We start from the raw sequence: 23501 nt of genomic DNA, 5'->3' as shown, positions 1-23501 counted from the left end.
CAAACTACAGGAAGCGAGAGCTAGCGTACGCTCGGGTCGGGCTCCCAAGCCCCGCCTTTTTTTCCCATAAGGCTATGAGCCATTTTTGCTAGGTAAGCTACGCAAGCAAGAAGCAGCCGCAAACTACACAACGTTTGCTCGCGTAACATAGTCCACATAACGTGGATTAGCTATAGAACAAGATTTTATTATAATCTATACTTGTAATCAGTCAGTTTTCGTTCCGAACTTTGAAACAGCATGGGAAAAACATGTTTACTAGTTAAGTCTAGTTAGGCTTAACTAGCCGAAAACTATTTATATATAACTATTTATATACAACGTTTATACTATATTCTTTTCAATATTGAATGTACTAATCATGTAATGACATGTTCATGTAGTCATCCATTTCTCCGCCCTCTCTTGCTAGCGTAACTGCTCTGGTTGTCGAATTCTGTGAACAGCGAGCGTACTCTCGTATCGCTGAGCTAACAAAGGAAAAACCGCTCAGGTAATGGAAAAGGGGCGGAGCCTTTGACGTCATCGGTTGTGCTAGCGCACGTTTGCTAGCGTTTTGTTCTCGCATAGTGCTAGTTTGCGGCGGCGGCTCTTAGCATTGGCAGCTATTGGCAGCGTTTCTTTATGCAGCGAGAGTGTAGCGAAAATGACGTCACGAGCAGCTATCGCTGCACGTCGCTGCATCATAGTTTTTTTAATACTCTTTCCGCCCTGTGGGCACTAAGAGGGCCTTTTATAGCAGGCCCATTATGGGTTCAGCCAGGCCCAGAATGGGGCGACCGAGTGGTGAGGGACAGTGCCCGACATATCCGAACAAACCACCCCCCGAAAAATTCCTGGAGATTCCTTGACCCGTCCGGATTCGATCTCGGTCCCCCAGAGCGGTAGATTACCACCTTGACCGTTCGGTCATCCGGCCTGATGCATCAATGTTTAGAAACGTTTTCCGCTCGAGCGAAACATGGACGCCATAATCTATCCTTTAATTCCAGTTACAGTCGAAAGTAGTGCTTTAGTTAAAGAACTACAATATTTAAATAAAGAGATATAAAGAATTGCGCATTTATCTTTCCATAAATATGAACAAAGTAAAGAGATAGAAGATATATAATTATATTTAAAACGTATTTTCTTATTTTTTAGATAACTTTCAGATTAATAATATAAAATTTAATACTTCTTTAATCTTTCCATAATATTTTTATCAACAGTCACTTCGACTTTTTTATTTTAACAGCATAATGTATTATAAACACAAGCGTCCATTTTGCTTTACACGTGTAGCGGACGTATATCTGTACAGGTTGGCAACCTTCACTCTGTAGTTTGAGCAAATAGTTTGTTATAATAGACTATTTGGTTTGAGTTTCGTATTGGCGTTGCCCGGTATTTTATAGAACGAAAAGAAGATACTCATTTCGTTATAAATAAATACAAACGATGGATGTCCTTCGTCCCGAATTAACGTGGATAGACGGTCGTTGTTATCGTAAAAATAACGTTCAGAATCGATTTAATAACGTTGAGGAGAGAAATGAAGATTATCTTGGTATGATTAAAGCGTTCATTTTAATTATTATTTTATTAACGTTAGTCTATTGTGACTATAATCTATTTAACTTGCGGATGAAATTAGATTGAATCAGTTTCTTGGATGAATAGACGAAAAATAAGAAACTGAGGGGATTTAATTTTATAGCAGGTGTGTAGAAGATTGTATAATTTTATTTGATAAAACTATAACAAGTGAAGTTTTAAAATATATGTAAAGAAGCTAACAAGATAAATAATAACACAACTTGAAATAGAAACAGAAGCAAAAGATATAATATAAACTATTTAGACTTAACATTAACATTACAAAAAATAGTTTAGAATATTCAAAGTATGTAAAGCTTGTAGGAGTATCAAAAATAGTAAATTATGATTCTAATACCAATAAATATGAAAAAGAACAAATGTACATGAATAAAATTACAAAAAGAACTACAAAAATAGAAAAAAACAAAAAGAGATAGAAAATATAGTAAAAATATTTTTATTGAATGAATATCCAAGAAAAAGTTACAAGAATGGTTAAGTGAAATAAGCAGTAAGAAACAAAAACAGAAAGAATGAAGAATTATTATGAAGAAAATGTGTTAAGTTTACATGTGTACTAAAAATTTTCAAAAAGTATAAAACTGTTAATAAGAGAAATATAAATTTAATACCAGATCAAAATAATCAAATAAAGAAATATTTAAATTATAGGAAAATAAAAAATGACAGAAGGTTTATTCATTCAAATGTAGTTGTCTAAATAATTTAACAGATGTAGGAGAAACAAAAAGAAAATTAGGAATAAGAGTTAAAGAATGTACGAGATTGGTTTGGAAAAATTACACAAATATGGTAGCATGTCGCTGCAATGAGAACGGATGTGAAATAATAAGAGAATTGATTTAAAAAATAAAGAAAAAAATACATTTAAAAGACAACTTTATAAACATTTAAATACAATAACATATAAAGTAAAAATAAAATTAATGATGGTAATGGAAAAGAAATACATCTGATATGGAATATATAGAGGGTGTCTTAATTTAAACATGACAACATCAGAACTATTTAAACATGACAACAGCAGAAGAATAAGGAAGGGAAAAAAGTATAGCCAAAGTCACAGGAGTAAAAGAAATATAGAAAAGAGAAAGGAGAGAAAAACATAAAAAGCAAGAAATTTAAAAATAGATTTATAATTAATTAATTAAAAAATAAAATATTTTAAATAGGCCAAAAAATGAAAAAATTAAAAATACAATCTCTCTACACACCAGTAAATATAAACAAAATACTCCTCAAACCTTTTAACCAGAGTGCTTCTATTTTTAGAATCGTGAATGTTTTCGTTGCCCCTCCTGGGCTCTTCTTCAGGCTTTAACGAATAGGCTGTTACTGTTCTAGTAATGGCCTATTCATTAAAGCCTGAAGGAGGGGCAACGAAAACATTCGCGATTCTATAAATAGAAGCACTCTGGTTAAAAGGTTTGAGGAGTATTTTGTTTAAAATTAAAAAAAAAAAAAAAAAAAATGAGCAATATATTTGGAGTTTTATTCTTCAGGAAAGGGAAAAAAACTTAGAAGACTTGTGCAAAAGTTCAGAATAAGTTGTCNAAAAAAAAAAAAAAAAGAAAAGAAATGAGCAATAGATTTGGAGTTTTATTCCTCAGAAAAGGGAAAAAAACTTAGAAGACTTGTGCAAAAGTTCAGAATAAGTTGTCTAAAGTATATTAAGTATGTATTATTGTATAAGATTTTATAATTTAAAAAATTTTTATTTTATAATTAAAACTTTATTGTATTTTAGAAATATATCTAATAAAACACCTACTGAGGAGGGACAAAAAGGTCCAAAATATAAGTGAATTTTGTGTACTGGTGCAAATAAAAGTATATTCATTTGAGTTGAGACTGATTCAATCTCTTATTTCATCTGCAAGTTAAATCAGTATAAGTCCTGTTAATAGATTATAGTCACAATAGACTAATATTAATAAAATAATATTTTAAGGACTAGGAGCATTAATTAATTAATTTATTATTATTAGTTTGCAAATACTTATAGAGCGTATTAATTAAAATATGTAATATGTTCAGATGCAGATATAGGATATGATGATAATTGTTACGACGATTATGAAGATAATATCGATGAATTGTCAGCTGGAAAATTTCAGGGATGTGTTAGTGTTCCGAGTGCATTCTTCAGGTAAATCATAAAGTGAAATTGTAAACATACTTATATTCAACTTTCGGTTTTATCTTTTAATATATTGCTAGGTTTTTATTTTAAATTCTGCCCTGTGAGCACTAAGAGGAACTTTTTAGCAAGCTCAGTACTGGTTGACCAGATCTGGTATGGGATGACCTGTTGGTGGACCAGAATCTTTCAGAAGATAGTTTATCTGGATCATCTGAAAGATTCCTGGGGTTTTTTGATTCATCCATATTTGATCCCTGGTTCTGACAGTAGTCACTCTAACTGCTCAGTAATCTGTCCTCTTGCTAGGTTTATATGTCATCTCTACATGGATAAAGCTATGAAAAGAATTTATGAGTGACTGTTCAAAAATTTCTTTTTGCAGCATTGAATGATTTATAAAAACTGATAAAAATTAAAAGTAGAAAAATTATTTACAATGATATCCATTACAATGGTATCCTAAAACAATATTTAAAATGAGCATTGTTTTCTTTACGACAGTGAATTAAAAATGTTTATTTGAAATAGAGTATATTGCTGACATATAATTAGGGGCTGTCCATAAATTACATAAGGGCAATTTTGGCCATTCTAGACCCTCACCCACCCCTATGTAAGAAACTGTAATATTTTCTTTGATTCCCTCCCCTTCCCTATCTTGTGTAATATTTAGACATAATTTTATAGAAAGATTTTAACAAAAAAAATTTTTATGAAACCCTAAAAACCTTAGGTCCAAAATATATAATTATTAATTATTTAGTTAATATGTACTATTATTTATAAAATACTTTATGTGAACAAATTTAAAAATATAAAAATTTAATGAATTTGAACAAACAGTTTATTTTAAGAACTTTATTGTTTAATTATTAACAATCATTTTTTTATTATTATAATCATTAATCAACATCATAATATTCATTTTCATATTAATTTTAATTTTCACAAAAGGATGCAAAAAACTGACAGGTTGACTAGCTAGTGCAAGTGTAAACAGAAACATCATACAAAATAAAACAAGAGAGAATAGAAACCACATTTTGTTGCCATATTAATTTCATCTTGGATAAGGTCAAATAACTACATGTTGCTAAAATGTGCTAGATGCACCTGGGGACTAAATCATAAAGCTTGTAAAACTCTATATAATGGGGCAATACAACCAATGCTACTTTACAAGGCCTCTAGCTGGGGTCATGTAACTAGTAAAAATTCAGTAGCAAGTAAATTACTCTCTTCAAAGACAGTTTGCCATCAGAATTTCAAAGTGCTGCATAACTGTTTCTACTAATGCCTCTGATACTAGCAGAGCTCCTTCCTTTGCCACTATGTATTGTAGAAAAGGTTCTAAACTACTACATCAGAACTACAAACATCAAGGCTCAACAAAAGTCTCTACTCCTATCTACGGCTGTTCATATGCTACTGCATTGCAATTACTCTACTATCTGTGATCCTCACCCTGTGAACAAGGTTATCCCCAGGGTACATTTGGTGTCATATGCTTCCTCCATGGATAACCATGCAGACATCAATATCTACACAGATGGGTCTAAAAGCTCCCTTCATGTTGGCTCAAGTATCTTTATCTTCCTTCAAACTGACATAGTTTGCCCAAAATATGTTAGAAGGTACAAATACTTTCCACATACCTCCATCTATCAAGCTGAAGAAGATGCTGACTACCAAGCTGTTTAGTGGGCCTCTTCACTACCAAACAAAACTGTCTATCAACATTTACAGTGATTCTCAGTCTGTCCTAAAAGCTCTATTAAATCCCAATTGCAATAGCAATAAAATCACATATATCCAGCACCATATTAAAAATCTTGTAAATAAGATAACTTTTATATAATTTCCTGGCCATTCTGGCATACTTGGAAATGAAAAAGTCGACTTTGAGGCTAAGTCAGCTGCAAAGGACACTGACTTGGACTACACTCACATCCCTCTCTCACGTAGCAGCCTTAAAAATTACATTTTTGACAATGCTATGAAAAAGTGGAATCAACAATGGAATCAACAATGTAAAATAACAAGACTTTATTTTCCTAGTGTTGAATGCAAGTTCTCATCACCACTTAGAGATTTAACATTTGCTACTGCTCAACTACTTACTTACCATGATAATTTTAGAAGCTACCTGGCAATGTATAACTGGGCAGAAACTCTCTCTTGCTTTTGCTCTACAGAAAACTAGACATCATCGACCATATGATCTATCATTGTCCAATTTATGATCAACATATACTTATTCTGAAATTAGAAATCTTTACGCTTGGTTTCAGATGGCCTTGTTCACTTGATAAGCTTGTTCAGAAACCACTGTTTGATGCTTTTTACAATCATGTTCAAAAAACATGGAAGAAAACCCTATTTATAATTTCTAATATCTAGTTTTACATTTTAGTTTTCACTAAAAGCCGAATACTAATTTTATGTTTACTTTATATCGTGTATTTTGGTTTATGTATTCTTAGTGTTATACACCCATAGGAGTCGTGCACTTATTCTAATAAAAAAAAAAAAAGAGCAAGAGAGAGAGAAACCACCACACGGCCTTTCTCCCATGAAAAAAACATGTAGAGTGTGAGTCTGCTAGTGTTATTATTTTATCACGTCACATGAGATGGCTTTAGTACAACAAGCATTCTTAATAGAAATGGCCAAATTGTAGCCAAATTCAAAACTCCACCACTTATAGAGATAAAAAAATAAGAATATTACATAAGATGAGATCTATTCCCCCTACCCCTGAGAAAGAAATTGTAATAAATCCTTGACCCCACCCACTCCAAAATACCTTACGTAATTTATGAATGGCCCCTTAGTGCATAAGATTGGTGCTGTATGTTACAAAATTAAATTGTTTATGAAGTATGTATAATATAGAATTGTAGGGTTTGTTTTAGATAATTGATGAAAGGAACTTAATAGGACAATTTTAGATGTATTTGGCCAAACTGAAAGAAATAAGAAAAACTTTAAAGCAAAATATATTGTGAAGAGTTGCTTCTGAACAATGGTATTTCTTGTATAAAGATGACTTATAATCTTATTAGGGTGCTAATTGTGCACAATAAAATTTTGCTTATTTTTTCATACTTTAAATATGCATAATACTAATATTTACTATTAATTCTTAAGACATGAAAATAATTACAAAATAGTTTGTTTTATGTCATAAATTTTATCAGTCATACACTTAATAACTTGTATTAGCAATAAGTTTTTTCTATTTATGTTTCATCAGAACTTTAAAGAAAATCTTATACATTAGTTACATGTCATTGCAGAAATGAATGAGTGGATTGAATTTATAGACTTTCCTAATAATGTGCATAATTTGGTTTAATTTTTCTTTGTTGGGTCCTACTGATTCAATAAATATATATAAACTTACTAATAAACATTTTTTGATTTTAAATTTTTGAAATCTAATACAGTAATTTGGTCCAAATGTAGGCATTTAGCTAAAATGTTGACCAAAATAACTGTACTTAATGATCTGATTGTATAGCACATTTTATTTCTATATATGAAGTTTGCATTATTTAGAAAGATTAAGTATTAAATAATTTATATCTTTTCTCTAAGTCTATGTACACAGAATAAATATATCTGCACTTTTAATTAAAATTTTATCTAACCAATCTTAATATGAGTAAGGAGCATTTAACATGATGAACATTGTAGATGATTCTTTACCATATGATAATTTTGTGCTTCTTGCTTATGTTTATAGTCTTTAGGATTAAAATTTAAGAAAATTTTTTAAAATATACAGTAAATTAAATACTTATGATAGAATAGATAAAGATTTTTTCATTAATATTTAATAATCATATTTAAGAAGCATTAATGAAAATATTTGATTTTCCTTTTCAGTTATGTAATTGGTTCCAAAGGTAATACTAAGAAAAGGGTGGAAAGTGAAACAAGAACAAAACTTAATGTGCCTTTTCAAGGTCAAGTAGGAGATATTGGTAAACTATTTTATATACTCACTTAAATAATAAGTGTTTATTCAATTCATTTAAGGATTGATTGTGTCATTAAATATTAACAAGTTCTTGATAGTAATTAAGATAATAGAAATAAAAATATTTACATATTGTACAAAACATAAACCCTTTTCCTACACAAAATATTTTATTTATCAAACATTTTTGATATCTGGGCAAGCATCCTCAGGATTGAATGTGTAACTGATTGGAATATGGCATATAGAAAACAATTTTTAAAACTACAAAGCTTCAGAATTGATAAATAAAATGAATACATCAAATAAAAATAAAAATTAAATTAAAAATGTAATGATATTAAACAACCTGAAGCTTGAACCTAGTCAGGTTGCTGGTTCAAGTCCTGTCCTAGGCCAGTTTTTTCTTCCAGATGATTCTAAATTATTTAAACTATAATTATTAATTTAGATAAGAGATGGCAGCTAATGTCTACCTCTAGTAGCAAATTACTTAATATTAATTATTAAAAATTGTGGATTTATAGTCTGAGCATTTAAGGTGATTGTTTGGCTATGTATCTAAAAATGTAACAAAAAATACAACAAATAAAAATAAAGCACAGATACACTATAAATGAGCAAAATTAGAATTAGACTTTGTGTTAGTAGCCTTTTACTCATCTAAAATGTATTTTCAAGCCATGGGCAGGCAACTAGCATCTTTAATGCCTGAATTTTTAATAGTATGCTTGTACATTGTTATCTTATTGGTAGTTTTTCTGATGGCTTGGTCTTTGGCCATTTGTAGAAATTTTGCATCTTTAAAGTGGAGACTATTTTCTGGAAATATGGTAGTGATTGCTAATGTTGTGCCTTTTGCTGTATCCACATCATATTGATATTCTTTAAGTTATGTGGGGAGATTACAGCACATATAATTAATATATATGCTATCTCTGTTTTCAAGCTCTATAATACATGGTATTTTGTAAATAACAGGGCCTTTAACATTTTGCAGTAGGCTATAAATAGTACAATTGTACTTGTATAGTAATTGTTTTGTCTGTGATTTAGTAGTTTTACAGAATGTTCTATCAAGCAATTTGTTGTACATTACTGCTATTGCCATGTATTGAGAGGAGCCTGTTCTTCTAATTCAGGCATATATATCAATTAAACTTTTGATATGGCATTGGTTGAACCCATATGGGGCTTCTGTGCTTCTAATCCTGGCAAGTTTTTCTGGGTGTTTCATATCATTGCAGTGGGTGTGAGCCCTTATGATGCCATTATCTTGTACCTAGATAGATTATTTGAGCAACTGGGGATATACAGATAGTGGAAAGTTGGTTTTCCATTTACACTAGTGCTTACATATCCATTTTTAAGCATGATGTCTAGGTTCGGGAAAAGTGCTTTATTATTGCTAATCTGATCCAGCATATTATATGATATAAAAATGTTTATTTTTATGTCATACAATGTCTGTCCACAAGCTAAATCCTGTGATGTACTTATCAGCCAACAGTCCATTTATAACCATTTAATAGACTAATGTATCTGATATTTAAAGAAATAAAAAGTTTTTTAAATAGTATATTTTTTAATGCTTTTACAGTCAAACAGTTGTTATTTTCTGGATGATCTTTACAGACATTTGCAAACAGAGTCTGCCAGTCCAACAGAGGATAATCTTATTAGTCATATGAAAGGCAAAAAACACTTAAAGTAAATTAATCAATTAAACTGCAAAGAGAATAATGAAACTTCATCTTCTCAACATATACAAGTCTAAATACATGTTTATTGATGTAAATATTGGAAAAACACAGTTTTAAGTCTAGAATTTTCAATTTCTTTTTTGTTATGCCAAGATAGATTTTTGTACAGAATATGAACTTTGCTTTAAAATTATTATTTGTATAATTATATTTATTTAAAAATTTATTATTTTAATAATTTTTTTCAGTAATTACAGGAATGGATAAAAAAGGTGTTTCATCAGCTATGAGAAGAGTTTTGCTTTTAGTAGAAACTATTAGAAATAAAACTGCACCTACCCATTTTCTTTGTATTCCTTTAAACATTCAGCAATTGAAAGAAAATTTCATAAATTTTAAAGAAAATATTCTAAAGAAATATAGTAATGTAAAATATTATATTTTATTATGACAAAAAATAAATAATATATTCAATCTTATAAAATTTAATTTTTTCAGACAGAAGGTTTAGATGTGTCTCTGTTTCAAAAACCAGAAAAACTTCATTTAACGATAGGAACATTGGTGTTAATGGATGAAAGAGAGAGAAAAATGGCAGCAAAAATTCTGGAGGAATGTCAGAAAGAAATAATTAAGTAAAAAGAATTTTTAAATTAACTAAAGCATTTTAGCTATGTTAAAAGTTTTATCAATTGATGAATAACCTCATGTAAAATAAATTACCCAACTTCACTGCCTGTAACCAGTGTTCTTCTTCTCCAATGCTCTGAAGAACACCAGTTACAGGCAGTGAAGTTGGGTAATTTATCTACTCCAGTGTTAAAATTTCTTTATAGCTCATGTAAAATATATGTTATCATGAAAGACCAAAATTAGAGAATGTCGGTATTCTCCGGTGAATGTCAGTGAAAGACCAAATATTTGATTATATTATTATACATTCGAACAATCGCAGGTGTATGTTGACAAGCACAGATAAGCTTTGGTAGAGGTTGAAACAACATCCAAGAAGCCGAAGCCGATGTCGATAGAAAGACGACAGTCTGTCACCAAATACTTTGTTCTGCTGCAATTGAAATCACGTGGTATCTATTTGTTATACTCTGGAACACTGCTGTTTGTCAGTCTTATGCAAGGTTTGCTGGTGCGTGCAACGTTTTCTTAAATTTTATTTTTTTTATTCGATGCCCTAGTTTTTATTGAATGGCTACTGCAGTGAACCAAGAACTTGTTTTTTGAAAAGTTACAGGCATTAATTACTACCTTTGAAAACTAAGATGGCTGAAGAAATAGCATATCACCTTCTTCAAATATTTTTAACATTGGTGTCCCAGCTATATTGCATTCAGATAATGGTAGGAAATTCTGTAATCAAGTCATTTCATTTCATTCATTAGTTTAATTGTACATTTAAAACAAGGTACAAAGTCCTGCCCCGCTGTGAGCATTACAGGAACATATCCGTTAAATAGTTCCACCGAGTTACAGTATGCACTAATGAACAAAGCAAAGTGAAAAGAAAAATTAAAAAAAAAAATAAATAAATAAAAATAAAAACACAATGACAATAAAAGACCCGAACAAAATATGCAGCAGCTTGCTGCAGCATATAACAGATTACTTATCTGCAGGAATATTTTCGCAAATGAAGGTCGCAGTAAATACAATAATTCTGACAAAGTGTTTAACAGAATTTATCCCGTGCAGAAAATTTGTAAGACAAAGATTTGAGAATCCCATGAGTCCATATATAATATGCATACAAGTAAAAAAAAAAAAACAAAGTCCACACAGCTAGTAATTGTAAGTATCAATTCCAACACTTTAAACCCAAAAACAGAGAAAGATGATGAAGCTTACATATTTCTTACAGTCAGCAAACACAAATGTATATAGAGAAGTGATGATCTGCTTGTATTAGTTGTTGTGCTAAGGAGCAGAGGTAGCACTATGAATTAAACAATTTGTGTCCTGTAAAGGATTCCATAATTATTAAGGTAAGTAGTCAGCTGTCTTAATATATAAGGCTTTTGCTTTAATGTAGAGTGGACACTCCTTATCCAGTGTGTTATGTTCATGTTTATCTAGGCCACTCCTCAAACAATTAGCACATTTAGGCTTTTCACTTTTCTTTGTACATGTCTTAAACAAATGATCATCACCACAATGGCTACAAACTTTCTTCGGTGATGGGCAACTTGCCGCCAAATGTCCAAAAGCAAGACATTTGTAGCACTGTCGTACAGGGAAAAAATCATAAACCTTGCACGTTTTCCACTGAACATAAAAATATCCTTGTTTTTTAGTCATTGCCCTAACCTCCGGTGACATCTCTAATACCCACGATAAAAACTCGTCATTTCTCTGTTTGATTGAAAATCGAATGTTTAAAACCTTTTTAAACTCCTCCATCGTGTACTTCTGTGAAAAAATATTCTGTTCAAGCAGGTATTCTAGTAGGTCCTCTTTGGTAACTGAGTTCGGGACTGAAGTCACTTTCATAAGAGGAAGACGCCGTCTTGCGTTTCGTGCCTTTAATCCTTCTATTTTGTCTAATTGTTCCTGAAAGTATTCAGCCTCCTCTCTGATAGGAAAATCAACAGCAATTCCACCCTTGTTAATCTTACGAATACGCTTGACAGGCACCTTATGCAATCTTTGATCAAAAGAATTAGTGAGCAGTGTCTTAGTCTCTTCCGATGTGCTCTCTTTATTATCATTGTAAACTAGAACAGTGTATGTTGGTAACGAGGACTCCTTTTCAGACTGTGTATTCTTCAAAGAATTAAGATCGCGTTGTAAAATATCTCTATATGACAGAGCAGTAGTCCCTTGAGAACCTTCCACCCCTAAAAGTGGAGGTTTTTCTAAGTCACAAATAGTCTGTTTCACTTCCTGAATAGCCTCTAAATTTTTGTCACTCTGAGCAACAAGCAGCTGTTTGACATCCTCTTTCGTTGCCAACAAATCAAATTTCTGAAGCAGGAAATCTGATATGGAATTTTTCCTAATTACCTCTTCGGCGCTCTTCACTAAGGTAATAAATTTATCTGTAATAAATCTAATATGTTCCTCGGTACCCAATCGCCCTTTTGGGTTATTACGGAAATATCTCTTTAAATCCTCAATGGCTTCCTCAGATTCCTCCAGAAATTCTTCAATAGCCATCAGACTTCCGGTAAAAATTCTGGAATCTTCTATGAACCGTTACTATGGCGACAGTCGTTGTAGAAGAATGTTGAAAATTTTAAAAGTATTCAGTTTTCAAAAACTAATAACTTCGCGAAAAATTGTCGTACGTTGAAAAACTTAACAGATTCTTAATCCACACGGAAAATGCTATCCAGAAATATATAACACTTAGAGCTTAAAGTAAAAATTTCAGCAAAAACTCAATTCGAATACAGAGCAAAATTTTCCTGCATCCATTGACTAAGCCGTTTAGCGCCCTCTTTTGTAATCAAGTCATATTCGAACTATGTACTATGTGGAAAGATGTTAAGATAGTTCATGGAAAGCCTCATCATAGTCAAACACAAGGCTCAGTTGAAAGGGCCAATCAGAATATACAGAATATGTTAACTGCATGGATGAACGATAATGATACAAATAAATGGTCAGATGGTTTGCCCTTTGTACAATTTTTTAAGAACACTACATATCATGAAAGAATATGACAAAGTCCTTATGAAGCCATGTTTGGCATCAAACCAAAAAAAAGGCATAGCATAGTCATCTTTGCCTGGTGAACAAATCGCAAATATTGAAACCAAAGAACAGCTTGAAGAAATTGCTAATACTTTTGAAGGAAATTTTAGCAGTGGCCATAACGAATACCATATTCCAAAAGAAAATATTGAAGAGGAGCTGCAACCCACCATGCCTTCATGTCAAGCTCTGACTGAACAACACAAATTTATTTCTATAAAAAGAGCAGCCACAAAAGAGAATCTTCTACTACAAGCAACGAAAATGTTACAAACCTCAAAAAGAAAATTTCCTCCTGCTCAAATTTGGTGATACAGTACGAATACAAGTCCCTGATGTCGACAGTGACCGTACAGATGCCCAAATGTGTTGGTGGTTGTTGTTAGAATAGAAGACTCTGACTTTTATAAATTTGCAATCAAAAAAGGTACACTCAAGCGGCTTTATACCCGTAATCAGTTCATAATTTGTAAAGAAAAGTTACTTTCCATAGAGGAGATTTCTTCTCAAGAAATATCGCTGAGAGAAGCAGCTGCAGATAATTTGAAAAGTGGAAGGCAATGTTATACACACTGTCATTGCAAAAAGAAGTGTTTCACGAATAAATGCAGTTGTGAAAACAAGGGACTCAAAGTGTCATAACAGTTTAAGTTGTTGCAATAAATAAGATTGTATAACATTAATCACAAAATATATGTGTAAGTGTACTATTGCATATTATTTTTATTTTCTGATTAAGAATGTACTGTTCGTTTTAGGTTCAATAGTTTATTTACATGTGCTTTTACTTAAGCTTTCTCCTATTTTGACAAATTAAAAAGTTGCATTTTTGTCTTAACGTAATAATATTTTTATTCAACATTCATCATCAGTGCATGCTGAATTTCGACATTTGCCGGTGTAAGTGAGAATAATGATATTTAGCAAATATTTTATACATATACAAAATGTCTGTGTGAATGCTGACATTCACCAGAGAATCTCGACATTTGCCAGATATCAATCTTTCATAGTAACATATACACATAATATATTACTTATAAGAAATAAATTATATTTATTATTATTCACATATTTTATAATTTATTAGATATTGGTATTGTATCTTTGAACAGTGATTGATATCTTAATTTTTTCTTGTTTTCATTCATAAATTAATAAGTTTCTATTTAATTCTCAACATTCAATACAAATCAATGAAAAAATTTTAGGAATAATTGATAAACTTAATTCAACTAAGGATGTTTTTTATTACATGCCAACAAATTTCTAAATCTCACTTGAGTTCATCCTTTTCAGCATTTTTCCATTTTCAGTTCACTTTCAGTAGTGATCCAATTTAGTTATTGAAATGGAATGCTGAACTGGTCCTTAATGATTTTCAATGTTATAGATTGAAAATATTTTTTAAGATAAAAAATCAAAAAAGTGCTTTTTCAAGAAAACTCAAGAGATTGTATTTTTTCCATCAAAAATACTTAGTGTACAGACAAGTCATTTAAACAGTATATAAAACTATATGATGATGAAATTATTATTAAATTTATTGAAAACAGCTACTTTCAATTATTACATCTGATGGTTAAATATCAGTAGCAAAGAATATTTTATGCAAGTAATCCTATAATATTAAAGTATTCACTAATGAGGGTGCAGGCATGAGAATGCAGCTTTTTAATTTATCATTTTCCTCAAAGAAAGATTTAGAAAATTAGTTTTTGTATCAAATTTAGTCATATAAGAAACTATATTCAGAAGTATGTTAATAATAAGAATGAAATGAAACGAAGAATAAATATGTTTATAAGTAGTATGTCTGTGATAATGATTTATTAATATGAGGGCTATTTTTTAAATAAGGTCCATTTGTGAATGAGAGTGAGAATGATGTGTGATTGCAACAGTGTGCATGAGCATCTGCTTTCAGCATGCTTTGCGTGTGTTTAGGTACCATATCCATGCATGCCACGCAGCTGTATCGTCTGTCTGTATGCTGAGCTGTAGAAGTTTATAATGTTTAAGAAAATTGAGTATCCCACCGACTGTATGATACAATCTGTTATTCGATTTCAGCATGAAAGATCATGGTAACTGTCTTTTGGGACTTTTTTTTTCATTAGTTTTATTGTACAATTATAACACAGTACAATGCCCTATACCATTGAGCACAACGGGCATATCCATTACAAAAGTATCACCAAATTAGTTATCCACTAATGAAAAAGTGGAAAAGAAAAACACATAACAATCAGAAAGAATCAGAACATAATTGCAGCAGCTTGCTGCAGCACCAAACAGATCATTTTGTCTGTATCAGATGCAAATGCGATACACTGAACCACAAAATACAAAAGGTACAAACCCACCTGTAACAGAGTAACAGCACTGAACGAGTACAGTAAACTGTTATAACAAGTAACCAAAAAATTACACATAACCTTGCATTGCATGCTCACATTACCATTTAAGTTACCTCAGCATATAAACAAAGTCTATCCACACAAGATTGATGAACATTAGGTTTTCATGCCCAAAAATTTTCCAACTAAAAATGGAGTGTATGGGGAAAAGTACTCGAACTTTCTTTCAGCCAAGTCCTTACAAGAACCAACTAGTGAAAAATGACATCTTCCTTCACTCCATTGTATCCAGTCAAAACCAGAAGTAACACTGCTAAAATGTATTCATGTCCCCCAGAACCCCAATGTACTAAGACAAGTAATCAGCTATTTTAATGTAAAGAGCTTTTGCCTTTAAATAGACTGGGCATTCCTAGTCTAACATATTATGATCATGTTTGTCCAAATCATCTCTTAAACAATTTGCACATCTGGGCGTCTCACTTTTCTTTGGACATGTTTTAAACAAGTGATCATCTCCACAGTGATTACAGACCCTCTTTGAAGATGGACAACTTTTCGCCAGATGACCGAAAGCAAGACATTTATATACTGTTGCACTGGAATAATATCTTTTGGGACAGGAAAGGGACTTTGTTCATGGATTTTATGCCAAGAGGCACAACAATCAATTCTAATGCTTATTGCATGACGTTGAGAAAATTTCACCGTTCCATACAAGACAAGCAGCGTGGCCTAATGTCTTCCAGCGGCAGGCGGCAGATTTCTTTGAAGTCGGAATTTAAAAAATTTTTGAGCGGTTGAGTTTGAACAAAAATGAAAATTATGTAGAAAAGTAGATAAAAGAATGTAGAATATGGAAAAAATATATTTTAACGATATTTACATTATTTTTCTTCTTCTCAAAAAATGGGATTTATTTTAAAAATACCCTTTGTATTACTGATTCTAATTATAAATTCTAGTTACGTAAATTAAATTCTTTATCTCTTGATATTCAAATTTGGCGCACTGATTTATTGATAGAAATTAAAACTATGATACAATTTGAAGTATTCTACTGAAAACTGAAATTAATTTTATATATAAATTAATATTTAGTGTTTTACTTAAATTGTGTAACTTGAAAATTGTTTTTTTAAAAAGAAATGAAAACATTTATTAAAATTTAAAGGATTAATTAAGATAATTCTATTTCATTTGTATGTTGTTATATATTATACAGATATTTTATACAGATAATTTTATAATGAGAATATATACATATTCTTATTATAAAATTAACATATTTATTCATATTTAGGCCATTATTGAAAGAAAATCCACTTGAAGTAAAAGTAGAAGGAATTGAATATATGAATGATGATCCAGGAGCTGTCGATGTATTATATGCAAAAGTCAGTTGTACAGATGGATCAAATAGGTATTATATAAATTATTACAAAAGTTGCTTCTAGCCCTTGATATAAGTTAACCAATTAAATATCAACAAACGTAAAGCTGATAATAGTAAGGGCTTATTACACCAATGATAATGGGCACATATGCTCAGGAATCAAAGTAAAAACATTTAATAAAAGCAAAAGAGGAATGCACAATAAAAGTGACTACATAAGTATGGAAAACAAAAAACCCAAAATGAATTTCGGGCTATTTTCTAACAGAAAATAGAAAACAGTCCCTCATCAGTTGGTATTAACTAAAGGTTTTAATATATTTAAAATTATACAAAGGAAAGGTAAACTTAAAACTATGCCTAAAGCTATACAATATAAAGATGAAAACACTGTTATAACAGTAAGCATTATCAATGTCGACAGGTGTAATTAATCTTTATAACGTTGCAGGTGCAACGTTATGAAGATTAATTGCAGATGTCAGAGTTGCAGGTGCAGTCATTACGTTGTAATGACTGCACCTGCTTGCATACTGCATTGCAAAGATGACTTGGGTTTTCAACTATATATTGTATAGCTTTAGGTATAGTTTTTAAGTTTATATTTACCTTGTATAATTTTAAATATATTAAAACCTTTAGTCATTACCAACTGATGAGGGACTGTTTTCTGTTAGAAAATAGTCTGAAATGCATTTTGGGTTTTTTCATTTTCCATACTTATGTTGTCATTTTTATTGTACATTCCTTTTTTGCTTTTATTAAATGTTTTTACTTTGATTCTTGAGCGTTTGTGCCCATTATCATTGGTGTGATAAGCCCTTACTATTATTGGCTTTACGTTTGTTGGTAATTGGTTAGGTATTATATGTTTATATTAAGAATTTCATTAAATTAATCAAATTTTATTTAAAACAAGGAAATTGCTGTGGCAATGTTGACATTTGTTTCTATCTATTTAGAATTATTTTTCTATGCAATTAGACTATTTCAGTTTTCATATAACTGATCTATAGCATAAAATCATTGTTGTTCTAGAGAATAAATTTTTGTTTTGTCAGCGCCAACAACAATTTTTAATCAGTTGGACAAAGCATTAGTGAAATTAAAAATTCATTAGTGAAATATTACATTTTATATAATTTCTCTTTAAGATGGCTATTACAGTTTGAAACTTTCCAGACAAATAGTAAAATAAATTTTTAAAAAATTGTTGGTATTAAATATTTTTGAATCCTGATATGATTTTTAAATATTTCTTTATTCTTTTTAATAAAAACAAAAATTGAAAATCTGGCATTAAGTAACAAACTAGTTTTATTATTATTTTTTACTGATTTATTTGTTATTGATAATGAAAATAACAGTATATTTTTATAATTTACCTTAAAATGATAAAAATAATTTTATCATTTTATTTAATATTATTGTAGTTTGAAAAAATGTAATGCATTACTAATAATAATAAATATAATGCATAACAGATTATTAAGTATATGAGCAGGCACAGAATGAATTACAGCACTGATATATACATATAGTTTGTATTAAATTCCTACTTGTTTCAATATGGATTGTATTAGTTTTTGTTTCAGTTAAATAATAATAATGATCTTTAGGAATTGGTATTTAGGATTATCTATAAATTAATAATGCTATTTTTATATTTTTCAACTACCATCTGTAATATGCTGTAATGTGTCACACATACCCATTTCCACAATGCACATCTTAGGTTGGCCCCTCATTAATTGAATAATACACAGCTCAGGATATTGAATGTTACATTATTTTATTAATTATGTAAAAAGCAATGTTTTTAATGCTTTTGTAATCATCTCTATTCTCTTTTAATAATTACCTGCATAACCACACATATCTGCATTATATAATTTATGGATAGTCACAATGTTTATAAAACAAAGAATAATTTAATGTAATTACATTGATTGGTTATGTGGGACAGTTATTAGGAATAACAAATTTTAACTAAAAAATTACTTTAAAAAATTAAGAGAGTAAATTTTTTAAAATGCAAAATATAATGGAATCAGATATACTGCCATTATTATTGTCCAGAATATAAATCCTTTTCATCTCAAATAATTATAAACAAATTAAATATTTTCCTAATTACTTTTGTAACTATTCTCATAACATATGCAGATTACAACAAACTTTTAACTCAAAGTGTGCTGAAAGTACTTTAAATCGTTGATTAAATTTTGGAAGCAAGAGAGAAATAATGGCATTTCCATTTTTCTGGATTTCAATGTTAGATGTTATGATGGGTAGAATATAGATCTTGTGTCATAGATGAAATTCTGATTTTGACTATGTGAAACATTTTTTAATGCTTACTCTTATATAGAAGATGCTTTGCAGACAAATAATTTTAATTTTCTGTCATTTTCTCATTATCAATAAGTTAATATACTGTATTTCCACACAAGTAAGAGCATGCTTTTTTAAGATACTTTGCAAAATACAGTGCTGATTTTGCCCCATCTATAAGAACATGGTTTTATATATGAGTGAAAATATGATATAATTTTTTGTTACTATTATTATTATATATTTGATAATATGATATAATAAACAGTTTGATAGCAAACTCAATAATAGCAGAATTAAAGTATTTATTGAGCTTTGAGAGTTTTGAAGCATAGATTAGTAATTTTGATTTAAAAAATATATGTACAGTAGAGCGTCGTTTATCCGAATCAGTTGGGGACTGGGGTTGATCGGATAACCGATTATGTATGAAAAAATATATTAACCTATCCCATGTTGAAATTTTTCTCCATCGTGTCTCTCTTTGTGTTGTATTTTCATTGATGTTAAGCCTAACGTAAACTTCTTAAAATAATAATAATGGCTATTGTAGCATTAAAAATTATTTCTTTATTTTTTACAAACAAAATAAATATATTGAAAAATATAAAAACAAAAAGAAATATACTTTAGAAGTTGATCTAGTATCAAAAACGTTCGATCAGCATGATACACAGTCCTGAGGAAAACACCACACAAAAGTGCCAGTGCTGCCAGCTAAAACACACACACCATCAAAAAATATATTGGAGTAGCCCAAGATATAGCCAAAGATTGCAGTGCCACAGCCCTAGTGAAAATTTAAATTTGCCGACCCAGAATGCTTTCGGTTAACTGACGTTTCGGATAAATGGCTTTTGGATAAACGATGCTATACTGTATAACTAGCTGTTACCTGTGGCTTCACCCATGCGGAATTTGCAGTTTGATAGAAATATCCCTCCCTCGATACTTCACTAAGATTCTCAACATTAGTTGTTACTATAAAAACAAAAAATTGCTTCTAAAATAGTACAGTAGAAGACATTTTTCAGGTTAAGTCTTAATCCTCTCCCTCTCCCCCATGGGGGAATTTTGAAAAAATCCCTTCTTAGTGTGCATTTTCATGACGTACACTAACCAAATCTCACCTCTTTAGGTTCAGCGCTTTGCTCTGGGCAATGATGAATCAGTCAGGACGTAATTTTATATATCACAAGTTCGAACACATTCACAGCATGTCTCGCTGACCACACAACTGCGCCATGTGGTTATCTATCTCATATACATACCCACTGACACCAAAAATATAATGCTTACCTAGATGATATCTTTTAATTTATATGAATGTTTAATGGAATAATATACAGCCTATGTCTACCCTGAAGGTCCATTCTAAATATTAGTGAAAGAATTTTTGAAATTGGATGAGTAGTTTTGGAGATTACCTCCTACATCCAAACTTACAAACTTTACCTCTTTATAATATTAGTATAGATTGTCTACATTTCAAATTTCAAATAGGATAATGTACTACATTTTGGATTTATAATCATATTTTAATGAATCTATTGATGAAATTTTTTCACTAAACAAAAAATGTTGAAAAATAACTTAAAATAATTTTTTTTCTAATTTTGATCAGGTAAGTTAGGAAGTTATAAATCATTACATTTTAACTATTACTTTAGTCCATTTTAATCTATATTATGTAAGTTTGTAGTTTTCAAATAATAATCAATGTTTTTAAAAAGTTTTGAATTCATATAATGATGCAAAAATAAATGTAATTAAACTATACAAGTACAATTTGTGCATGTGTCTATATCTATATAATATAAAAATGTATAGAAATTATATGCCACTATAATTATAAAAATTTGTTAAATCACTATATTATGATCATGCAGTACAAAGATTAAAATCTGACTTTTTTCAATTTAAATTTATGATATACTGTATAAAAAATTTTTAAAATTATCATTAATACTATAATTTGAAAAGTTTTGAATGCTTCTCATATATTTTTTAAATATTGTCTATCTATATCAGTGTTTCTCAAAGTGGGTAATGAGTAAATCTAGGTGGTGGTATAGACGGTATTGAACGGTGACCAAAGGCAAAATTGCGGTCATTAAAAGCTGTTACCTTTCCTCTGTTAAACTGATAAGAGGAATCATTGCATTTAATGGTTTCCAGATATTGAGAACAATGTATGGTAAGGGCACAAAGTATGAGATTCATAGAAAAGTTTTCCTAAGAATATTTCCAATCCTTTCTCATACAAGAGAAAATGGGTTAGGGGTGTTGAGTATAACTTTATGGAACAAAGGGGGTAGTGGATCGAAAAAGTTTGGAAATCACTGATCTATATGATGTAATTGCCTTCAGTATCTTATACAAAAAATAAATAAATAAGTAAAATAACAAAATTCTAAAAATAAAATGTTAAAGTAAGAATATTTATAGTGTACTGTATTTTATAAATAGCTCAAGTATAAAAATATGGAAAATATAAACCCTACACAAGAAAGTTCTAATATGATAGTATTTATTGATATATATGCTCTTTTTATATTCAAACATTTATATATTTTAATATAACTCAAATATTTCAAAGCTTTTTAAAAATTAAATATTTTAATGACATGGATAATTTAAATATAATCATTTTGATGAAATTATGGATGGCACTTTGAGGATGAAATTGTCTTTTTTCATCTATAATTTCATATATGTCTTTTTCGTTGAGTCTACATAAATTTTATTTTCATTTATTAAAAATGTTATCTATAGGAAAATGATCTTTGTTTTCACAACAATTTAATATTCTTCAATGTACATTTTTATTTTTATTTGAAACACTTGTCATTACTGTTTATTGGAGTGATTTTATTATTAAGCTATTGATACATTCCAGAAATATCTGAGATGTATTTATAAGATTTTTCCCTTATATTTATATATTAATCTAATACAAATATATATCTTTATTTTGAAATATTGTATCTTATTTATGAATATAGCAATTATTCAACTTTAAGAATTTTGAAATTATATTAATTAAATTTCCATGTCTGTAGACTTCAAATATTAGCTCAGAAATTAATGGAGAAGTTTGTAGCATCAGGATTTATGCCTAAACAATATGATAAAGTTAAGCTTCATATAACTTTGATAAATACATTATTTCGTACAAGTGAATTTGATTATGAAAAGTCAAGTGGGAGGAACAGAAAACCCAGAGAAACATTTAATGCTAAACAAATATTAAAGGTGAGAATTCCATTTTCAACATAATTAGTTTAGTATAAATTTTATTAAAAATATTAATAATTAAATAATAAAAATGATGACAGTAACTTCATTTATTGTTATTTGGAATACAGGAATATGAAAATTACAAATTTGCTACATTAAGAATAAATTCTATTCATATATCTGTACTGCATTCTACTAGTGAGGATGGTTTTTATACTTGTTCTTCAAGTGTAAGCTTAAAATGATATAAATAAGAATGTGTATAATTGATATATATAATTTATTAAACAAAGAATTATGTATAAGATTTTTTTCACGTGAAATTTATAACAATTGTGTATAAATAATTATATTGTTAATTTGATTAGTTATTTTAATAAAGTTTATTTTTATTGTAAATAATGTGTATTTATCAAATATTTTGTGGACTTTAATGTAAAAATGAATAAAATACTTTGTATTTACTGATTTTAACAATAACCCCACTACTATTCAAAGATTTCTGAAAACAGTAACAATGTTAAATATTAGTTTTACCAAAAGCTATGATAGGTATATCATATTTATTTATTTAACAAACTTTAATAGACCAACACATACTTTAATAGACATTTAAATGTATGAAATGTATAATATACAGTAGGTGTACTTTTTAATTATTTTCTTATTACTGACATATAGAAAGTAACATGCATTATAAAGTATGTTACTTTCATAGAGAAATGTTTAAATACTTTTTATTAATAATGGAATTAAAGTGAGTATGCACAAAGGAAGTAATGACCACTCAAATAGTAATGGCAGAGAAAATTTGCAGTTTAAAATAGTCATTATTTGAATAAAACCAGTATTAGTATTTCATATTTCAACTATAATATTGATACATCTATCAATATCAATAAATTCATCTTTTGTAAGTATATTTATATGAAGGATAAAATGTCAGTTGATTTGAATATAAGGTGTAGAGTTTTATATACGAGTTTTATATATTTTATACACATATATAAAAAAATTTTTATCAATGCAA

At 29.5% G+C, this 23501-nt stretch overlaps 1 protein-coding gene across 1 annotated transcript; it reads left to right on the top strand.

Moving 5' to 3' along the window:
* Positions 1-1277: 1277 nt before the first annotated feature.
* On the top strand, positions 1278-22733 carry LOC111639585 (activating signal cointegrator 1 complex subunit 1-like). Its single transcript, XM_023385473.1, has 8 exons — positions 1278-1549; positions 3640-3751; positions 7637-7734; positions 9682-9860; positions 9932-10068; positions 16805-16924; positions 22294-22486; positions 22600-22733. The coding sequence occupies exons 1-8, from the start codon at positions 1441-1443 to the stop codon at positions 22714-22716; spliced, it is 1065 nt and encodes a 354-aa protein (XP_023241241.1). The 5' UTR covers positions 1278-1440; the 3' UTR covers positions 22717-22733.
* The last annotated feature ends 768 nt before the right edge of the window (positions 22734-23501 follow it).

Source organism: Centruroides sculpturatus, unplaced genomic scaffold (genome assembly GCF_000671375.1).
Source record: "Centruroides sculpturatus isolate CEXI.00-Female unplaced genomic scaffold, Cexi_2.0 scaffold889, whole genome shotgun sequence".
NCBI classification, from domain to species: Eukaryota; Metazoa; Arthropoda; class Arachnida; order Scorpiones; family Buthidae; genus Centruroides; species Centruroides sculpturatus.
This window is presented reverse-complemented; position numbering and strand designations above follow the sequence as displayed.

Coding starts and splice junctions, on each gene's coding strand:
- LOC111639585 (XM_023385473.1), top strand. CDS start 1,441: ATGGATGTCCTTCGTCCCGAATTAACGTGGATAGACGGTCGTTGTTAT. Junction 9,861..9,931: donor TTCTAAAGAAATATAGTAAT/GTAAAATATTAT, acceptor TAATTTTTTCAG/ACAGAAGGTTTAGATGTGTC. Junction 16,925..22,293: donor TGTACAGATGGATCAAATAG/GTATTATATAAA, acceptor CCATGTCTGTAG/ACTTCAAATATTAGCTCAGA.